General features: G+C 50.3%; 1 protein-coding gene across 2 annotated transcripts; it reads right to left on the bottom strand.

The window, feature by feature from the left end:
- Positions 1-966: 966 nt before the first annotated feature.
- On the bottom strand, positions 967-20917 carry CPA5 (carboxypeptidase A5). Of its 2 annotated transcripts, XM_061198054.1 has the most exons (11): positions 20802-20917; positions 19572-19653; positions 18436-18570; positions 9257-9355; positions 7974-8075; positions 6669-6770; positions 6205-6315; positions 5650-5740; positions 2093-2292; positions 1752-1836; positions 1011-1263 (listed from the first exon to the last, which is right to left on the bottom strand). In XM_061198054.1, the coding sequence occupies exons 1-11, from the start codon at positions 20915-20917 to the stop codon at positions 1076-1078; spliced, it is 1311 nt and encodes a 436-aa protein (XP_061054037.1). In that variant the 3' UTR covers positions 1011-1075. The 2 variants fall into 2 exon arrangements, with proteins under 2 accessions (XP_061054036.1, XP_061054037.1); XM_061198053.1 differs by lacking the exon at positions 1752-1836 and having other exon boundaries at positions 967-1263.
- Positions 20918-21524: the final 607 nt, after the last annotated feature.

Raw genomic sequence — 21524 nt, 5'->3', positions numbered from 1 at the left:
TTCTTCCCTGTCTGTAAAGCCCTGCACTCCGTGTCCTGCAGGGGCCAATTCATGGGTATCCACAATCCTTTCCTTTAGCAACAACAATTACTAAAGTCTGGCTTTTGCAAATGAAAGTCTTGCTTCCTGCCTCAGACTTACACAAGCCCATTCAGCTCTCCAGTTGACTTCTTGTTATCGGGGGTACTTGCCTTCCCCTGAAGGCAGGGCAAACAGACCCACCCACTATCCCAGCTCCCCAGTGATGGGGGAAGGCAAAAGGTACAAGGAAGCCTGAGGATGGGGGAAGGGACCTCATTTGTATCTCAGAATCTCTCCCTGAGATAAAGTAAATAGCCTTGCCTAGACTAACTTCTCAGTGCATGACAACCACGATGATTATCGTGAGGAGGAAAAAGAGGACTTCTCTCTGGATGTGCGGTGCTTTGCTGTGCTGGCTCTGACTGGCTGCGACTCTGCTCCCAAGACCAAGGGAGCCTGTGAGGGTGCCCAAGAAGAGCAGGTCACAAACCAGTAACTTGTTCACTTTCGTTAACAGGGTGAGAGGGATCTTCTGAATGGAGGACTCTGAAATGTGCGTCTACTCCCTACCCAGCATGGGAAATGAAGCAAGAAGAGGAGGAGGCTGCCTGTCTGTACCCACCCCTCGCTCAAGGTGCCAGAAACGCCACCACTGGAGATCCACTCCTTCAGATCAAACACTGTCCCCTCCAGGCTCATCTTAAAATGTAAGTACCAAAGGGACAGCGTGTATATTAGTAGCTCCACGGGGTGTGTTATCTGTTCTGGGCCCCGAGAACATTTCAAGAGGAGAAAAGGGAAGGGCTGCTGGTCCCCCTGTCCGCCTGGATACCTGAGGAGTGAAGAGGCGTTTCCAAGGCCCCTGTCCCCTCCTCAGTGCTGAGCCCAAAGGGGTGGCAGTCAGTGCCGGAAGCCACCAAGCCTCTTCAAACTTGTTTTTATTTCCTAAGGAGTCAGGGCAGGGGTGGGGAAGGGATCCATAACTTGGGTTTCAGGAGGAGCCCCGGCCTTGGGAAAGAAGACAAACCCTCTGGCTCTGCCCTCAGCAGTATTGTCAGTAGGGGTGATTAAGCGTGTGCTCCATGATGGTCCGAATGGCCATCCACGTCTCCTGGGCTGTGGGGATAATCTGGGTGGCCGGCAGCAGGAAGCCATAGTGCCCCGTGTCACGGAGCTCGAAGGTGAAGGAGTACTTGATGCCACTGTCATAGGCCCAGTCGACAGTGATCCCACTGGCCACATCTGGATACAAAAGGGCAAAGAAATGCCCCCAAAAGGAAGAATAGGGTGTGGTCACAAGGTACAGAGGCATCCTGAGAGGACAGTGGGCACTGGGGGCCAAATTCCCACCCATTCCAGACCACACCAAGCTTCCTGGCCCAGGCCTCAACCTGGGCCATACGTTGCTCACCCAGCCCAATCTCTGCCCTGGCAAAAAGAAAGCTTTTGAGGCCACCAGACTTGGGATATTTACCCTCAAGGAACATTGCAGTAACCCACGCATTGGGAGATAGGCACTAATTAATGCTACAAAGAAACAGGTGCCTGTGTCTGGGTACCACCATTCACCCTTCTATTCAAATGTGGAAATCAGCTCTGGCCCAGCCCAGCTAGATCTATGGCACAACCCTGTGGCCAACCAGGCCTGCCAGTCAGCAGAGCTTGCACCTGCCCGACCCCAGGTGGATGTGGTGCCTGAAGCAGCAACAGCCAGGGGAAGGCTCACTCACAGAGGGTGGTGCTGATGCTGCCATAAATGTACTCGATCCCATGAACCTCATACAGGGCCTGCACTGCATCCTTGGCAAGACTGTACTGCAAGATTAAATCCAGAGAGTGAGATGCCGGCGCTCCCCACACTCCCACACCCTCACCAGCTGCTGAGAAGCAGGGACTTCAGAGTCTTGGAAGTTGAAGGTGTAGATGGCTCTTGTGAGAAGGAAGCACAGCACCTCCAGTTTTGAACTTGATCACATGTGAGAACAAGTCCCCCCCACCCCCCGCTCCCTACCATGGAGCCTGTTGGGAGTCTGCTGGATGCCTCCCCCAAGCCCTAAGCAGCCAATCTCACCAACTCTTCCTGGTTTGAAACAGGCTCCAGAGAGTGGCCATAGGGGTACATGAGCATCTGAGAGTAGCTGTGGATGGAGATCAGAGCCTTGATGTTCCCGTGGGACATGATGAAGTCCACAATGGCAGCCACTTCTGGCTCTGACTGAGGGGAGGGCCCATGATAAGTCTCTGAGCAGGGGTTGTTGTTAGAACCATTTCCTGGAAGTAGAATCAAAGCACCCAAAGTGTTCAAATTCCCAGGCTTGGGAAAGACACTTAATGCTCACAAAATATACTGTACTCCTCTACATTTCCTAGCCTCTTTTGCAGTTTGGTTGAGGTCATGTGACTACTTTTGACCAATGAGAATGTGAGCAGTAATGATGTGTCACTTCTAGTTGGAGGCTAAGAGCAAGTGCGACTTCTCGACACTCTCTTCTGTCTGTGTGCTTGAAGGAAAAAACTCTAAATGGAGAAGTGTCCTGGATCCCTCTGTCACCAGTGGAAGAGAGCTGTCAAGGAGGGTCACCTACCCACATTGGACTTTGTTTGCATGAAAAATAAATTTTTATTGTGTTAAGCCACTGAGATTTGGAGGGATATTTGTTACTGCTTCATACCCTAGTCTAGTACGTCAGAGGAGTGTTGCCACACCATGACTCAGCAGCTCTGTGGCCCTGCAGGGAGCTCCCTTGGCTTGTCCTTTGGTTAAGTCCTGACTGTGGTTCCATTAGAAAGGCAGGCCTGACTCAGCAGTTGCCAGTCGGTCTCCAACCTGGCCTCCCCTATGAGCAGTGACCCCTTTGAGCTGATCCTTCTCTGCTGACCCTCCACTGCCATGGGAAAGGCTTGGGTCAGTTGAGTGCTCAGACTTACTGTCTGCTCAAGCTTTGCCATAGCCATGGCCCAAGAACAGCATGAACTTGGAGGAAAAGAGAGACTAGATCACCACAGTTGCCCAAGGCTGGTCTGGGAACCACAGATGCAAAGAGTCTTTGAAAATTCTTCTTGGGGACCTAAGTTGGAGAGAGGGCAAAGAGCAGCTGTGCTTCTATTTTGTTCACAAATTTAATTTGTTCCCATCTCCTACTAGACTCTTTGCTCCCCAACTCTTTTCTTCCCCTTCTGTTTTCCTCCCCTCCCCAAGGGCCATGTCATGGAGGGCTAGGCTGGGCTGGTCAAGATCTGTGGGTTAGGAACACAACTGGAAAGAGCATCCCGGGTCCTGATCTCGCTCCTCCTTCCTGAAATGACTGCACAGAAGCCCACTCAGAGGCCAGGGATTGCCCCAACTTCTGAAGCCTCCTGAGGATGCCAGAGCACCCCCCAGGGCAGTGAGTTGGCCGGAGAGCTGGGAGGCTTGCCCACCAGTTCAGATGCTGCTCTAGGACTGCAGCAAACAGGTCCTCCCCAAGGGTGCAGGTGAGGGTGGCGCGGTGGGAGGGATGATCTACAGATCACTCTTTACGCAGCAATTAAATTAAGGCAATAATAAAACCATAAACAAAATCTTCCCCCGAGTCACTAACCAGACACTCGCTATTTCTGGCCACAGGCAGGCCCAGAGGCTATTCTGTCACCTGGGAACGCATCTCTTCTTGGTCTTCGGGTCCTCGCCTAGGGTGAGGACTGACCCTGGTTAGAAGGGGATGTGCCTGCAGGAAACGAGGGGGTAGGAGCAGCCTCACAGGCTGGAGCTGGCCCAGCTAACAGTGGCCCTGTTTGTTGTGTCTGCTGGGAGCCTCTGCACCTGCTACACTTGATGAATGACAAATAGCAACAGATGAGCAGAGCCAGGGAGGCTGCAAGCTTTGTCTGCGTTTGCAGCCCACGCATGGAAAGTGGTTCCCCTGCCAACGACCAGGTGGCTTTGCCCAAATATGGAGAAACACTTCAGGCCGTTAGTTCTGGTTTGAGCTAAGCAGAATAAACTAATCTTCCCCTGACCAAATGGGAATTAGCTGTCTGCCTCTGACGTTCACAGTCAACGTCCTCTGAGCCTGCCTGTTTCACAAGTACCTGCTAATGGATTCATTAGCTATTTATTTTTCCTTCTCTAAAAATGTAATTTGTAGCAAGGGGAACTCGCTGGAAGGAGATGGTAAATTATTAAAAGCAGTAATCTTTGGGTAGTGGGATTATGGGAGCTTTTTGTCCCCTCTGGGCTTTTTTTCCCACATATTTTTTTTTTTACATTGTGTATATATATATATATATATATATATATATATATATATATATATATATAATATATATATATATACTGATGTCTTTTTCCTGTGGTGAAACTCACAAAAGTTATTTTCTTTAAGAGATAATTTGTCTTTCTTCTAGCCAGTCTGTCTCAGGGTACGTGGGCACTCCCTTCAGCCAGATCTGAGGGGCCCATGTGGATGCCCTCTTGGGGGGCAAACGTCTGGTTATTTGGAGGTGGAAACACCTAATTGTATGTGGCTGTGTTCCCTTACACAAGCAGCTAAAACACAGCCCCAGACTCTCAGGCAACCCCCTACACTGTGGGCTGGTGGCCTCGCTCTGGATGCTTCAGAGCTGTCCTTATTTTTCAGTGAGAACAGACCCAAATCAGATTTTCAAAGCAATGGGCATCCAGATCTAGAATGTTCTATCTCGTTGGCTTGACCTCCCATCTGCAGATCTGCTTTTCAACAGCATGGCGAAGGGGTAGGAGCAGCCAACATCATGGCATCGTCTCCTGTGGAGCCAAACCCTGATCCCCCAGTATAGTGTGGGAGCAGTATCTGGGGGCCGAGGGCTGTACCCATATACCCCTCTGTTTTGGAGACTTTCCTGGTTAGACCCAGCACCCCAACCATCAAATTGCTGCATTCCCAGGGTCCACATACTCATCTCTGGGCTTTCTGGAAGCCTCAGTTTCCCCATCTAGTCCCTAAGCCCCTCGCGTGGCAAGGGAGATAATCAGGAAGAACACCAAGGGAACTCAGGAGGAAGCTGCCTACCCCTCCTTTGAACCATACAACCCTGCAGGTAAACAACCGTCCAACAGCCCAGGGTCACAAAGTAATTGGGCCAAAAATAAAAGCCAGGCTCAAGTCAGTGTTAATGATAAGGAACTAGCTTATTCTATGTTTGAACCTTTGTTCTGGCCTCCCCAGAGGGCAAAATTTGGGTCACAGGTCTCAGGGAATGCACTTGGAGGCATTTTCTTGTGGCATGCTCCATTCAAGGAAGGGCTAGAGATATTTGGGTGGGGCACCACAAATTCTGGGTTTTGAACAATGAGCAAGACTACTTTGGACCTCCTTAAGCCTTTCTCTGCCATATTTAGGATCTGACCCTTGCAGTTAGTCCCCATGCAAGGAGCTGTTTCCCATGAAGGCTTAGCATATGTATACATTTAACAGACATATGCAACCTCTCCCCATACCTCATGGCCAATCCTAGGCATGTGCCTGCCTGTCCCTGGCCATGACTCACCTGCATTAGCTAACTGCTTTGCCTCCCCAGTTATGAGTCAACATAATCTGACTGTGTGGGAGACGTGCCAGGAACCAAGTCCTCTCTAGCCCTGCCCCCGGGTGTAGCAGACTGCAGTACCTCCAAAGCCTGACTTCCAGTTCCTGTTAAGATCCACACCAATGCAGAAGATTCCGGGTCTGCTGGACTTGTTCTTCCGCCACAAGCGGTTCTGAAAAAGCGCAGGGCAGGTGACCTCATTCACTGGGCCCATTCCTGGGTGGGAGCCTCTGACATCCTGGTCTAGGAAGGGGGGTCCGGCAGGCCAGGGAGGGGCAAAAGGAAGGAATCTCTAGGGCTGGATGGGGCTGGCATGGGGCTGGGCCAAGGCTGCAGATCAGATGCTTTGTGGTTAAACCTGGGGTATTATGAGGTTAAACATGGGTATGGAGAGAGGCCCAAGCACAGCCAATCAACAGTGGCCTTCCCTGGGCAGCAAGAGGGAGGCTGAAGGGCAAGAGCTGCAGCTACAGCACCTGAGCAGCCCGCCTGCCTCAGTGAGACTCTGCAAGGAGCCCCCGAGGGGCTTGCCCCTAGGGAAACTCAGCCAAGCATCCCAAAGCCACAGTGACCTTTCCTTCATTCCCCCAGAGCTGACCCCTGATCCTTGACCCCCTCCCTCTCAGGTACTCTCACCATGCTGTGGGTATAAGCAAACCCATCAGGGTTGGAGACAATCTCCATGAAGATGTCCATGGCGTTCAGTACGTCTGTCACGATGCGGTCTTTGCCATATTCATTGACAATCTGCAAGAAAGGGCAGGGTGGGGATAGGGTGAGGGACAGGAGGCCCTGCCGGGCTCTCCTCCGAAGCAGAGCAGGACATCTGTACAGCCAGTGGCTGCAGGCAGGGGTGGCATCAGTCATCAGGTTCAGCCTTGTGCAGAACCAAAGGCTTGGATTTTAAACAACTAGAAGGCAGAGGACAGCTGGGGGCTCTGTGCTGCAAAAGGCCAGAGCACATGGCAGCTGTTCCATAGGGCAGGAGCGTAGACAGCGCCCCGGGTTAGGAGAACCATGAATAAGTTTTCAACTGGAGGTGCCCTTAAATAGTTGAGCAGCCCCCACCCCCCAGCCCAGCCCCCATGGTCCGTGCTGACCTTCCTGGCAGTCCAGATGCCGGTGGCATGGGTGATCCACTCCCGGGAGTGGATTCCAGTGTCGATCCAGATGGCTGGGCGCTGAGAACCTCCAGTGCTGAACTGGGGAAAAGCACCAGGCCCCATACAAGTTTGAACAAAAACAGCTACAGGGCTGTCCCTAGACTGCCTGGAAGGAGGCCCCAGATGTATCCTCACTGCCTGGAGCGGTCCCATGTTCCTGAGAAGGGGGCTGTAGGTGGAGGTACCTGTGCATGAGCCCATAGAAAGTGCACACGTGTGGGGGTGCCCTGGAGACACAGTGATGCTCTTGGAGAGCAAAGTGATCCAGCCAAAGGCACAGAATTTCCCAGGTTTGAAAGTATTTTAGAATACTGCTTCTCAAACTTTCAAGGGCACATGAATCCTCCGGGGAGCTTAGTAAAATGCAGATTCTGATTCAGTAGCTCTGGAAAGGGGTGTGAGGCTGGGAGTTTCTAACAAGCTCCCAGGAATGCTGCTGCTGCTGGTCCAAGTACCACACTGAGTAGCAAGGTCTTAGACAACATTAAAGAGGGAACACAGACAGCCCTTAAGGGAAATCAAAGCAGGCACAGGCGAAGTCAAGTCCCGAGCTAGATGAGACCACTTGACCCTTCAGAAGAGTCTCCCAGGGCATTGTTGAGGACTGCAGTGCCTGTCTTCTCTGAGAGCTGGATGTCAAATGCCCTGCGTGGTCCACGCTCCTGAGTGCCCTTTAGGGCACATACAAAGAATCATTTTCCCGTAGGCTCCACACTGTCACCCATCCTGCCTCCTTCATGGCCAAGGGCATTGCTGCTGCCAATTTTACTCGAGCTCTGTTTCCAGTGGCCCCTGTGAAGGGCTGAAAGGTGTCCTCATAGACTCAGGCCTATCTGTGGGGCTGCCTGAGCCAGATGACCTCAGTTGTTGTAAATGAAGCCTCTGGGTACCGCTCTTCCCATTGAACAGATGAAGCAACTGAGGTAACAGGAAGAATGCTGACTCACTCACACTCACATCCCAAGTCCAAGGTGATGACTGCCACTCTGCAGTTCCATCTCCTTAGCAACCCTCCTACCAGATTCCTGACCCAGACGTGCCAGGTCACTGCACTACCACCTGTCCACACCTACAAGGGTGGGTCCCTGAACACCACCATCCCAAAGCTTGTGGGTCACCTCGGGACAAGAGTGTACACATCTCTCTCTCTAAAACTCCCACCCAGCCACAACCCCATATGAACTCAACTTATGCCAGAGGCACTCACTGTACAGTCTAGTGGTCAACACTGCTAGCTTTTACCTTCAGAACAAGAATGGACCGATTTTCAAAGCTGTGGCCAATCTGAATTTTTGAGACAATATCTGAATGCTCAGTTACAAAGTTGTCGATCCAGGTATATATCTGAAAGGAATGAAGTTTCTCAGATGGGCAGTTAAGCAGGGAGGGGGCAAACCCCAGGATCACTCTGAGTATTCTCCTTGCCCCATCCCACCCTCTTTAATGCTTTCCCACCTCCCTTGAGGATCTAAACGTATCACAAAAATCAAAGACTACCTTGGGTCTAAGGCAGGAGCTGTGGTTAGCCTGGATTCCCAGGCTCTTCCTAAGCCTTGCCTGGAAGAGCAGCATGTGCTGAGCCTACTCAGTCCCCAGGGTCAGCCTGCAAGGCTCTCTCTGGTTGGAAGTTTCTCTTGCTTCCATTTTATTGGCCCCTTCAATCCATTTGACAGATCTCATAGTCCTTGCAGTGTTGTTTTTAGTCATCCTGACCCTTTTAGATTCTAAGCCTCTTGAAGGCAGGATTATTTATCTCTGACATCAATAAATACTAATGGAATATACTAATTCATTCTCTTATTCTTCCAATATATAATTAAATTAACAAATATATGAAAGAAAATGGATCCTCTATTAACGGACTTCGTGAAAGGGGGAGAGTGATAATGATAATAATAGATGGACAATATCAATAATGTCATCCTTTACATGGAAATAGGATGTGTGCCTAGAGTTTCTTTCTCGACTGGGCGTCTCTGTGCTTTTCTTGCATATTCTACCTTTATAAACAAGTCACAATCAGTCATGCCTGCCCTCGATGGCTGTAACTGTAATCATAAATTTTCTCCAGCTGAAGGAACTCTGTTTAATTCTACAAAATGGCTCTCTAACATGCCTAGCTTCCTGTCCCTCTATGCTCTAGCACTCACAGCTGGGGTCACTTAACACAGGAATGGTCGTGCAGAGGTTAAGACCCCTGGATCCCTAGCCAGAATGTCAGATAGGACGGTGCCTCTACCTGCTCTGTTCTGGCCGGTGCTGGATCCCTGCTCTAGTGTTCCACCTCGTAGACCCATTACTCCGGTCCCACGCCTGCTGTGGACTGCACTGTTGAGCCACAGTCCCCTCTGTCTGAATCCTGGCTTCTGAACCTCCTTGAGCTGTCTACTTCCTGTCGCCCAGTGTGTGCTCTGAACTCCCCAAGCGTCAGCTCACGGTCTCCTGTAGACCCCAGAGTCCTGAGGCTGGAGACCCTGAGGGCTCAAGAGGACAACAGAGTCCAGAGCCTGACCCGGCAGACCCACCTCCTCCAGGGTGTGATACGAGGAGTAACTGAAGCTACTGGTGCTGCGCTCCAGCCGGCGGGATTTCGCCATGGCTTCTCTCTCCTCGTCCAGCAGCACCTAGGAAGGGAAGAGGAGGCTGGGCCAGGCATGTCTCTTCTGAGCCCTGCCTCAGCTGGCTGCACAAAGACAGCATCGACATCGGAGAATGAGCCGCTGTGAGTGTGAACTGCGCAAAAGGAGGAGATGCCAGGTTGCTGGATGATTCTTCCGCTTGGCAAGCTGGCATTCATGCCGCCATTTCCCAGATAAGCACAGGACAAGGAGTCTGGAGAACTTGGTTCTAAGTGTGCCATTGCCACTAACTTGCTGTGGAACCTTGATCTTGGTTTCCTCAGCTTGAAAATTGGGACTTGCCTTGCCCATCTCAAGAGGATAAAATGTAATAAAAGTGTCTTGGAAAAGATGCTCATGGGCCACTGCCAACATTGCTTTTGTCCTCTGTGAACCCTCTGTTGAGCCAAAGCCCAAGCTGAGCTATGTACACTGACCCCTGGGGGAGCAGAGGGCTCCCCTGACCCACAGCATGCACTCTGCCCCAGGAAGTAGCCCAGACAGTTGATGTCCAAGCCATTAGAAGAGCCAGTCCAAATCATTATAATTAATGTGCCAACAGTCTGTCACTCACCATCTTAACTGCCTCTTAAACACAAGTACAGGTGAGCCAAAGCAATGTCCTTCCTTGAGTGGCAATTTGGAGTTGGAGTTGGCACACAATCCTCACGTGGTACTTCCCACAGAGAGGGCAGTACAGTGCCTGGGTTGAATTGACCTCCCACATCATCCTGGGGCATTTTTCCCAGCTCGGGACTCAGTGAGGTGGGCAGGTGCCCTTCACCCTAAGCTCATACCCTTACATTGACACCCAGGGACCGAAGCACCCCAAGACTCAGCCCTGCCTGTGCAGCATGGGAGGTGCCTGGGCCCCTTTGCCACAGGGGTGCTGGGAAAGCAGAGGCCGTCAACCCAGAGTCACTCTGGTTTGCACCTCTGGGTCACAAGTAAATCCTGATAATGCCTTGCTTCAGGCCAGAGTCTTTTTTTTTTTTTTTTTTTTTTTTTAAACATCTTTATTGAAGTATAATTGCTTTACAATGGTGTGCTAGCTTCTGCTTTACAACAAAGTGAATCAGTTACACATATACATATATTCCCATATCTCTTCCCTCTTGCATCTCCCTCCCTCCCACCCTCCCCATCCCACCCCTCTAGGTGGTCACAAAGCACCAAGCTGATCTCCCTGTGCTATGCGGCTGCTTCCCACTAGTTATCTATTTTACATTTGGTAGTGTATATATGTCCATGACACTCTCTCACCCTGTCACATCTCACCCCTCCCCCTCCCCATATCCTCAAGTCCATTCTCTAGTAGGTCTGTGTCTTTATTCCCATCTTGCCACTAGGTTCTTCATGACCTGTTTTTTTTTTTTTTTTCCCTTAGATTCCATATATATGTGTTAGCATACTGTATTTGTTTTTCTCTTTCTGACTTACTTCACTCTGTATGACAGACTCTAACTCCATCCACCTCATTACAAACACCTCCATTTCATTTCTTTTTATGCAGGCCAGAGTCTTTTAGTTTAACCAAGCATCTGTATACTCATCACCTCGGTTGATCTGGTCAGATGACCTGATGACAGGGCAAGAATGAACTATGCATGTTTTAGAGAAAAAGCAAATTAGAGAGGTAAAGAGACTTAATAGCAAAGCTAACAAGGGGCAGAGGTGAGATAAACACCCAAATATCCTAGTTTCTAACATTATGTTCCTTAAGGCCAGCTAGCTATCAAAACTAAAAGCTAATAAGAATCTCACACACACACACACACACACACACACATACACATGTCTATATGTGTGTGTGTGTGTGTGTGTGTGTACATAGAGAAAGAGTAAGCACACGTATAAAATATGAACAACAGGTGAAAAGTCCATCATACTATTCTTGTAATTTAAAAGTGCTTTAAAATAATGAAAAGGCAATACCCCAAGCATAGGGAAACAACACAGTAAAATGCCAAAAAAAAAACCCCAAAATGCTAACATGCCTGTTAGGAGAGAAAGATTATGATTTCAAGGAATTTTTCCTTTTCTCTATTTTTGCAATTTGGCAACGTGCTCACACTACTTCAATAAGTAAAATCTTCTAAATGAATAAATAATACTAAAACAAAGACAAAATACCCAAATGGCTAAAAATAAAGCAGCAGCCATGGCGCCTTCAGTCCCAGGGCTGGAAGAGACACCCCGCCCCGCCCCGCTGCAGCGGAGGCCACTACCAGATGACACACTCACCCCACCGCCCCTGTCAGCTTGCTCACAACCCTCAAGTTCACAGATTTTTAAATGGGAGTGGAAGTCAATGTTTGGGGCTCATTTCATTTTCTTTTTGAGCACCAACTACACGCTAGGCATTTGTAATTGCAATGTTCTCCAGCTGAACTGGCTGGGCTGGGGACGTTCCCACTTGGGCAAAGCTGGGATTGCTGGTTTAGTTAGAGATGGCTGGAGGAGCCCTGATCCTCACTGGCACAGGCACCAGCCTGGGAAGCTCTAACAAAGGAAATCTGTCTTCTTCCCAGAAAATCAACGGAAATCTCAGCAGCCTCCATGACCAATGTGTGTCCCTCACTGTGGGCCGGGCATGACCAGCTGCGGTGAGCAGCTGCAGAGCAGAGAGCAGGTCAGGCCAACGCGCCCGGAGTCAGGGCCCCAGCGCCATAAAGCTAAAGGGCCCATACATCTAACTTTCTAGGGATGGAGGTGGTGAGTGAAGGTGGAGGAGAGGGAAGAAAAATTGGGAAGATAGGACCGGAGGACCCAGTTCTTTCCCCACAGCTCAGGGACACCCACAGGAAGAGAGTTCCCATAAGACTGTCCTTTGTTCCACATGACAGCTTGGAGGCAAATGGGAAGTCGGCACCAAACTGCAAATAACTTTCCAAACACGCTCACAGCCTTGTGAATGGATATGACACCCGCTTACAAATTGGGAATGCTCAGCCCACACAGCTGGGCCCTCGATTCCAGGAACATTAATCTACCCTGGCCTGAAAAATACGCAGATGTTTGCTCCCTTCACAGGGCTGAGGGAAGGGGATGGGAGAACTAAGAATGCAGACTTGCCGCAGGCTTGCCTAATTGCAGCCCTGTCAGGCTTCTCAGAGAAAAAAAAGACTCAGAAGTAAGCCATTTGCCTCCCTGGAAGCCGTAAGCTGACAGGGAAAGTAACACCTCGGTGTAAATTAATTTATGACAGGAGCAAGGAAGGATGGGGACATTAAGAACAGCACCTCCAAGATGGGGGGCTGGGGGACCCGTGGGCCCCAAACGTGAAGATGACGCCTGAGGGGAATCTGCATTCACAGCTCACTCCAACCACAGACGTAAAATGGACGAAGTTCCCAGAAACAGTGGTGGCGGGCAGGAGCTGGGCTCTAATGCCCGCTCTGTGAGGAGGGCTGTCACCTCTCCTCAAGCATCCTTGGCCTCCTCTTCCAGGCCTGACATTTGCAGTGGCAGCTGCATGGCTGGTGGCAGTTACACGCCATGCCTACGTTTGGATGGGGGGAGGGGGTACAGATCTGGGGCTGTTAGAATGGACCCCTCAGAGTTCAAGACCGAACCGGGGCTTCCCTGCCCAAAAGGCAAAGCTAAAACGCCATACGAACAACAATGACACCGCTTGAGAAGGCAGACGGCACAAGAGTAAAGAGTCCAGGGCCTGGAGCCAGGCTGTCTCAGATTAAATCCTGATGTTGTCACTAACTTGGGCAAATTACTAAGCTCTCTGTGCCTCAGTCTCCTAAATTAGGAAATTCTCTGCACCTTCATAAAATGGGGGTCATGTTACCATGTACTTTCACACATACTTGAAGTGTTCTTGTGAGGATTAGAAGGTGAATACATGTAAAATGCTTAGAACATTGCCTAGCATGTAGTAAATGCCAGCTATGATGATGATGACAGTGACAGGACAACAACAGTAACTCTTGGGTGACTCCAGGACTCTGTGGTGGAATAATCATTACAGGGCATGACCACGAAATCTGGGTTCCTCCAGGGAGAAGTGGTGTCTGCAGGACTTGGACAGCAGGTGACCCCCATTAGTGGTCACTTGGGTGAGTCAGGCAGCCCCTGCCCCTCCCTGGGACCAACAGAGGGGCCTAGTCCTTCTGCTGTCCCTGTCTCCCAGCCCCTAGCCCCAACCCTCCTCAGCCCCCTACCCCTGTGCAGCCAGACTCTGGCTCTCCCTCAGGGCCTTACCCATGATTCCTTCCTTTCCTTGCCTATTCCTGTCTTCCTCTCCTCTTTAGAGCTGCCACCCACCCCCACCCCAGCCAACACCTTTCCCACTTTTTAATCTCTTCTACTCAGCAGACCAGTGTTTGTGAAGCACACACTGGGCACTAAAGATATGGCAGCCAACAAAACAAAATTGCCTGCCCTCATGGAGCTTACAGTCTGGTAGGGGAGACAGACAATAAATAAGACAAATAAGTAAATCATATAGGATATTAGAAGGCTGTACGTGCCAAGGAGAAAAGTGAGGGCGGGAACTGGGGGAGTGTGGGAAGAGAAGGGTACAACTCAAAATAGGGTGAAAAGTTGATACGTGAATCAAGTTTTGAAAGTAGTGCGGGAATAAGCCATGCCGATATCTGTAGAAGCAGCATTCCAGCTACAAGGACCAGCAAGTGCAAAGGCCCTGAAGTATGATCCTAGTCAAGGGCACTGAAGCAGGAATAGGTCAGGCAAGCTGGAGGAACATCAAGCAGGTTCCAGTGCCTGGAGCAGAGTGAGCAAGGGGAGAATGGCCAGTGACGTGGGGTGGGGCTTGGATCGTGTAGAGCCTTACAGCAGTCTTAAGGACTTTGGGTTTTACTCTGAATGAGGTGGGGAGACACTGAGGGTTTTAAGCAGACGAGTGACATAATAGGACTTGCATATTTTTAAAGGTCACCTCTGCTGTTTTGAGGCTAGGCAATAAGGAGGCAAGGGTGGAATCAGGGGGAACAGTTAGGAAACTACCAGAATAATCCAGGTGAAGGCTGATGGGGTGTCGACCCGTGGTGATAGAATAGGATGTGGTAAGATATATTTTGAAGGGAGAGCTGATAGGATTTGCTAATGGACTGTCTGTGGGATGTGAGAAAAGAGTCAAGGATGACTCCAGGTTTCTTGTCTGAGTGACGGGAGGATGGCACTGCCATTTCCTGAGTTGGGGAAGGCTATGGAGGAGCAGGCCAGGGAGTGGCCAGGGGAGCTAGGTTTGTACCTGTGAAGTTTGCTATGCCCATTAGACACCTAGGTGGAAATGCCAAGTAGATGGTCAGATACGTCAGTCTGGAGTTCAGGTCAGATATATAAGTCTGGCTGGAGCTATAAATATGGGAGTATTCAGGAGGTTGAAGGTATTCAATGCCATCATCCTGGATGAGGGGATAGAGGAGAGGTCGAAGGACAGAGCTGGGAAACAGGGAAACAACATGCAAAGGAGCAGCCAGTAAGATGGGACAACCCAGGAGAGTATAGTGTCATAGAAGCCAGAAGGAGAGACGTGTTCCAGAGAGGAGAGTGACCAGTCAGGCTGAAAGATGAAAGAACAGGACACTGCACACTCAGAGCTGACTGCTGAGTTGGACCTAGGAGCTGTGTGTGACATTGTCAAGGGCAGTTGAGGTGAAGCAAGGGGTGGACAGTCCACCCGAGGAGAGGGATGGAGATGGTAAGTACAGTCAATATTTCCAGGAGTTTTGCTCCATGAGGAAGAGGAGAAATGGGGTGATAGCTGGAGGTGGGGGAAAGGATCAAGAGAGGACCTTTTTAAGATGAGAGAAATAACTCTATATTTGTATGCTAATGGGAATGATCCAGGGGAGAGGGGAAAATTGGCGAAGTTTTATTTACACTAAATTGTATTTTGCTCTAGAGCATGCTCGGAGCATGGGTGATTTTTGTTTTCTCCTTTGTGCTTTCCCCTATTTTCCAAATTATCTACCATGAATATTTATTAATTTTGTAATCAGAAAAAAGCCATTAAAATCCACAGAGCTGATTGCTCAAGTGAAGCTTTTCCATGGTGACTCATCCCAGGGAAAAAAAAAAAAAAAAACCAAAGGGCTGAAAAGAATGAGGAGGTGAAGAAAAATTAAATGCAAATACAGCGCACTCGGAATCAGATAATTTCTTCCCTGGCCCACTGCAATTTCCTCACCACCCTCCTGTCTGTCAGTCTCTCCTTGTTCCTGTCCCCAGCTCAACATTGTCAACATTGTCACTGTCAGAGGGATTTTTCTTAAAATGCAAATCTGATCATGTCAGAGCCCTCCGATGGCTCCCCCACGGTTTTCGGGATTTTATCTTGACTTGTTCACCTGGTGGAGGATGCCCTTTGTGCTCTGGTCTGGCCTCAGTGCCAATCATAGGCCCCTTCCCCTCCCCGGCCCCCCGTCTCCTGCTCTTCAGCCACACCGTAATTACCGCCTTCTCGGAGCCTCAGAGCGACGTGCAGTGCCTCTTGTACTCGCTCCCATAGCAACCTGCTCCACTCCATCAGCGCATCATCCACTCCATTGTCATCACTGATTTACTCCCCTCAACTCCCCCATCCCCACAGCACTCAAGCGCCCCTGGATCCAGTGACTAGATTTTTTTATCTTTGTTTTTCCAGTGCCTTGCCCAATACCCAGCACACAGTAGGTATCTCTGTATCTGTGGGTGGAATGAATAAGCTCATCTCAAGCATCCCTCTGATCACAAGGCAGGAGTGGCAGGGGGGCACTTCCCTTCCTCAAAAGTCTCCAGCGCCTCTGGCCAAAGTAAAAGCTGGCACCAAGTTTTTTCACACTTTCTCTCAGCCTGGTACTAACAAGCAAGCATATTCTCTCCTCTTCCCTCTCCTTCTCATGTCCATTAAGTCAACTGACATTTACTAAGCCCCGCCTAAGTGGCAGGCCCTCTGGTAGGTGCTGGGATATAAAGATAGATAAGGCAAATGATTCTGCCCCTTGAGGGGCTCAGGGGAGGGGGCTCTGGAGACACAGACCAGCATATCAGTCAGGTCTCTCTCCGGGCATGCTCCTCCTGAACCTGCCAATAGAGCGATTCATTCAGCACACAGTGGCTGAGGGCCCACCATGCAGGAGACGCTATGCCAGACACTGGGGTGAGGCGATCCAGAAGACAGAAAGCAATCAGGTCTGTGCGTCGATAACTAAAACATGAGACTGGAGGCCAACAACCTGAGTGGTGCAAAGCCCTTCCCTCCTGTTAGCACCTCTGAGCTTCCCTCCTCCTCGACACCTTCCCCCATCATCACCACACATCAACTCCACACAGCAGCCTCCTCCCAGCCCCAGCTCCCTGGGAGCCAAAATGTGATCTCAAGTATAACAATCAGAGCTTGATGCATTGCACACAGAGCAAGGTGTTGGTGAAAATCCTGCCAGACTGGGTTAGGGCCCAGAGTCGAGGGCATTTTACTGAGAGGGCGTGAAAAGCTCCCCGTTCCCCGCCGGCGAAGGGAATCCAGTGCCGGGGATGACAGGAGAGGACAGTTCCAGAGGAGCCGGTGAAGGGGGGGAGACTCACAGGTGCCTCTGGGTCCATTCCTGATATGCAGAAATCAACAGAAAATTTTCAGAGACCTCTTCATATCTGTTTGCCAAATGCTGCAGGGTCTCCAGGGCAGGGCAGAATTAGGGAAATGCAAACTTCAAAATGCAGGCAAGGGCGAAAAATGAGAATTGAGCACTAAGTCTTTTGATGTGGTAGCCTCTCTTGTCTGTGGGAGTTTTCCCATTTTTGTTTGTGGGGGATTTAATTAGGGAAATGTTGAGCGGGAAACAGATGTGCCTGAGGAGGAAGAAAGGTCTTTGAATGGACCGCAGCGCCCCAGCCCCGTGCTTACATGGGAAGGAATGCACCTAATGGCATGTGGTGTCAAGTGTGTGCGCTCTGGGGACTGTGTATTCCCACACGCAGAGCCCTCAGAGGAGATTAGCTGCAGTACAATGTGGCTGGGCAGGAGTCTATGTGGATACAAATCTACAGGTACACGACAGCATCTGCGGAGGGGTGCAGCCAGAGAGGTCTAACCCAGTGATGCCCGAAAGAATCGTTTTAGGAAAGAGACTCCTTGGGATATCCTTGCAGACAGAACAATTAAAATAGAATTTCACGACATTCAGAAAAGACGCTGTAAGGTGCAGCAACAAGTGAGGGTGGGGAGAATGGGGTGCCTGGGATGAAGTCTCCCTTCGCCCTCCCCAAGGGCAGGCCTGCAGCTGCTTCTCCCAAAGCTGAATGCTGCCTGGCAGAATCCTGCCTGGGAGAGGCGCCCAGTACTGAGAGTCCTGCAGTGGAGGTGGGGGGAAGGAAACCGCAGCAGGGCTCACACTCGGCTTCTCTCACCTCTTCCTGCCTCTCTGGAGTGAAGGAATCCCCTGCTATCAAATGGCTGAGACACAACAGACACAGGAGGGAGCAGTCAGAAGAGCAAAAGGAGCCATCCAGGAGAGCTGCCTCCCTCCCCACGGTGCCCAGAAAAGACCTGAGCTATTTCCTCCTGTCTCCCTTCTCCCCCGTCTCCTCCTTTGCCATGAACTACAAATTCCTCCATAAGAAGACACCACAAGTAATCTTAAAAACACAACAAACTAGTGAATATAACAAAAGAGAAGCAGACTCACAGGTATAGAGAACAAACTAGTGGTTAACAGTGGGGGGAGGAGGGGCAATATAGGGGTTGGGGAGTGGGAGGTACAAACTGTTGGGTGTAAGACAGGCTCAAGGATGTATTGTACAACACAAGGAATATAGCCAATATTTTGTTATAACTGTAAATGGAAAGTAACCTTTAAAATTGTATAAAAAAATTTTTTTTAATTTTAATTAAAAAAAAAAAGAGGACTCCACAAGCTACCCTGCCATTACCATACTATGACTTATGAACTCTGTCTTAGATTTAAATTTTCCTTGAGAAGTGTGAGGTTTCATTCCTTCCAAAAATGCAGATGAAACTCCAGAAAGAAAACATCCATTTTAGCCCTGGATGTTCTTTCTCCATGTTGGGCCCAAACCAAAACAGGATATGAAGGTGAGACCCCAGCCGCAGCGCTGGGGCAGGACCTCACCTGGATGTCCTTTATCATGATGCTGTAAGCAAGGCCATGAGACTCCAGGTAAGCTTTGATGTCCTTCAGTGCAGAGAAAGGAACCCTCATATCCACAGGAAGGCTGGGCCTGGCTGGGCCACGCCAGAAGTCCACCTTGATCACAAAGGAGAGAAAAACGGGCATGTTTATCACACAATCCTGTAGGCACCCTGGAGGGCCAGATGTTCTTCTCTTATACAGTTGAAAGGGCCCCAGTTCCAAAATGAAACCCCTAAGGCCGAGCAGCAAGACAGGGACAAACAAAATCCCTAAGTCACTGCGTTTCCTTCCCTGATGCTAAGCACCTCATCTCCCAGCCTCACTCACACAATGTAACTTCGCCTGGATCCAAAGAGCCCAAAATAATCTCTAAAGGTGAGACGGCTCATCACCTGGGACGTTAACATGGGCAAGAATCCTGGTGAGAAGAGGGAGACGTCACTGCCCCTAAACCCCGAAGGGGTAGGAGAGGCCTGACCTGGATCCCTGTGCCATCCGACTGCCATGTCTATTTTTCAGTTTGTGAAATGGAGAGAATTATTATAAAGTTTTCTGAGTCCTGGTTGATAAGGGCACTCAAACGAATAGGAACGTGGGCTTTGGGCCACATCCAGAAATATCAGGTTGTTTCAACAGCCCTCAAACAAAACCCTTCTATTATTGAAGAAAATGCTTTGCTTTGTGGAATACTTGCTGAGGACAAATGTTCTCAGAAACCAATGCTCAGGCTGACAGGGACGAACCCAAATAAAACACAGGTTTGCCAAGCTAAGCCATTCCAATTGGGAAACAGATGTGTCCAGTCTGCATGCTGCATGGCATACCACCCAGAGATACATGTACTTCTCGTGTGGCTTCAGGACATTCCAGCCATTTTCAGAGCAGCCCCCCTACAGGACAGAGGGGAAAGCCAAGAAGGGCCACCCAACCTTCCAGGTGAGTGTTCCCAACCTCTTCTGAAGAGGAGCCACATTTGATTTTTCCACAGTGCTGTGATCTTTGGCAGATACACCCAGAGGGCAGGTTTGGGGTGGGGGAAGCAGGACATGGAGCCAAAGGTGCAGGCCGCTGTGAGGGAGGAGAGAACTCGTCCCCAAGCCCTGTGGAGTCCTCACCTTCTGGGGCTTCAGGCCCTCCAGATCCCTGAGAAGTGAAAGCTGCTTCTCATTTTTAGCCAGGACTCGAAGAACCTGGTCACTGGAAAGACACAGAGAGGGTGGAGGGAGCTGCTCAGAGGGATTCCTGGAAGACTGTGCTGCTTGGAAGAGGCAGAGTGGAAAAGAGGCCAGGCTGTGGGGACCTGGCAGGACAGCTGGGAGGCTAGAGGACCCCTGAGCAGAAGACTTGTAGCCCTGGGAAGCACGGAAGCCCTTTAGCCCAGGACCAGTGGTCTCTCCAGCCCCAAGGACAGACCACACAGGGGACTAAATAAAAAAAAGCCTGTCAGTGCCGCTGATGAGCCCAATGCTAAGACAGGGGAAACAGGATGGGAAAGGAATGTGGGGGATGGAGGAGGGTGGGAGAACAAAAGGAATAAAGGACAGAAAGGAATAGATACAGGGAGTCGGGGCCCCATGTTCTCTTCATACAAGGGCCCAAGGCCATGTCTGCCCCAACCCTGTGCCCTCTCCTGCCTCCTCCCAAGAGCCGCAGGACATGGAAGAGATCAATCTCAAACTACCTCAGAGGGGGAAGCTGAGCTCCTTCCCGTCCCTCTGGAGGGGTGGGGAGGTCATATAACTGAGCAGCCTGCAGTGTGACCTCTGGGGTCTGAGCCTGGGATAGCGATGGCTCCCTCCCTGACCGGCTCTGATACCCTGGATGATGAACCCCCTCTCTAAGCTTGTGTCTCCTCTTCTCTACTATGGCGATACTATGGAGTGGTTACCTTGCGGGATCTTTGGGAAGCTGAGAAATCATGTCTGTAGAGGGTATATAATACTCATACTTATTTTTACTCAAAGGTAGACAATACCACACCCATACGTTAGGAGTACATAGTCTTTGGGGGGTTATAACTCTTTTAAGAATCAGAGAAAAGTTACAAACACTTCCTCCAGAAAAAAAGTAGATACACAAAAAATTTTACATATGATTTCAGGGAATTCTTGGAGCCCTGAAAGCTTACCCTTGAAGCCCAGACTAAGAACTCTAGGTTGGGGGAGGGACAATAATACAGCTGCGTGTCCTGCCCTCGCGCATGAAACTGAGAGGTGACGGAGTTGGAAGCGGGTTCAGGATGGGAACTGAAATCCTGAATCCCTTCACCTTGATCAGGTCCCGCTGGGCCACCCGGTCACCTGGCTCCCAGCAATCCTCCCTCCCACTAAGGAGCAGCCACTCACCCTGTGAAATTCATTTGGCCCAAAGCTGCCGCCAGGATAAAGCTGCAGACCAGAAGCGTCTGTCTGTCCACAGGGGACAGCCCTCGCCCTGCACTTCCTCCGGGGAAGCCCTGCATGCTTCTTCCTCCAGGCGAACTTCAGGGGTTTTCCTCGTGCACGGGCATGGTCAGGCCTCAGGACAGCAGAGCACCTAAAGGCCGACAGGCCAGACCCGAGAATCTGCGTTAGGCTCTCTCTGGGGAGACCGTGTGTGGGATTCCCACACGCCAGGTCTTGGAGAGCTGGGGCGCCCCTCCCCACTTCTAGGTGAGTCTTCTCCTGAGAAGGGGAGGAGGGGAGGGAAAGAGGAAGACAAGGCCTTTAGCTGTTTTCCTCCCCAGAGGTTTGCTGGGCCAGCCTCTCGTGAACATCAAATCCTCCATCTCCAGAGAAAGATGAGAGAAGCCAGAGGCCCAAGGAAACCACTCCTTTCCTCCCTCTTCCTACTCTTTTCTCTGTGCTCCTTCTCCCTCCCCATCCACTCACACGTATCCTCCTTGCACATAAGGATGTGGACACCATTGAAACAATGCCGTGTTTAGACACAGAGCCGGGTGCTCACTTCCTGTCTAAAAGGTCTGGGGCAATTGACCTCATCTCTCTAAGTCTCAATTTACTCATCAGTCAAATGGGGTTAATAAAATCTCTCCTCCCTACTTCACAGGATTTTTGGGGGGTATTAGA

This window comes from Eubalaena glacialis, chromosome 8 (assembly GCF_028564815.1).
Source record: "Eubalaena glacialis isolate mEubGla1 chromosome 8, mEubGla1.1.hap2.+ XY, whole genome shotgun sequence".
Taxonomy (NCBI): domain Eukaryota; kingdom Metazoa; phylum Chordata; class Mammalia; order Artiodactyla; family Balaenidae; genus Eubalaena; species Eubalaena glacialis.
This window is presented reverse-complemented; position numbering and strand designations above follow the sequence as displayed.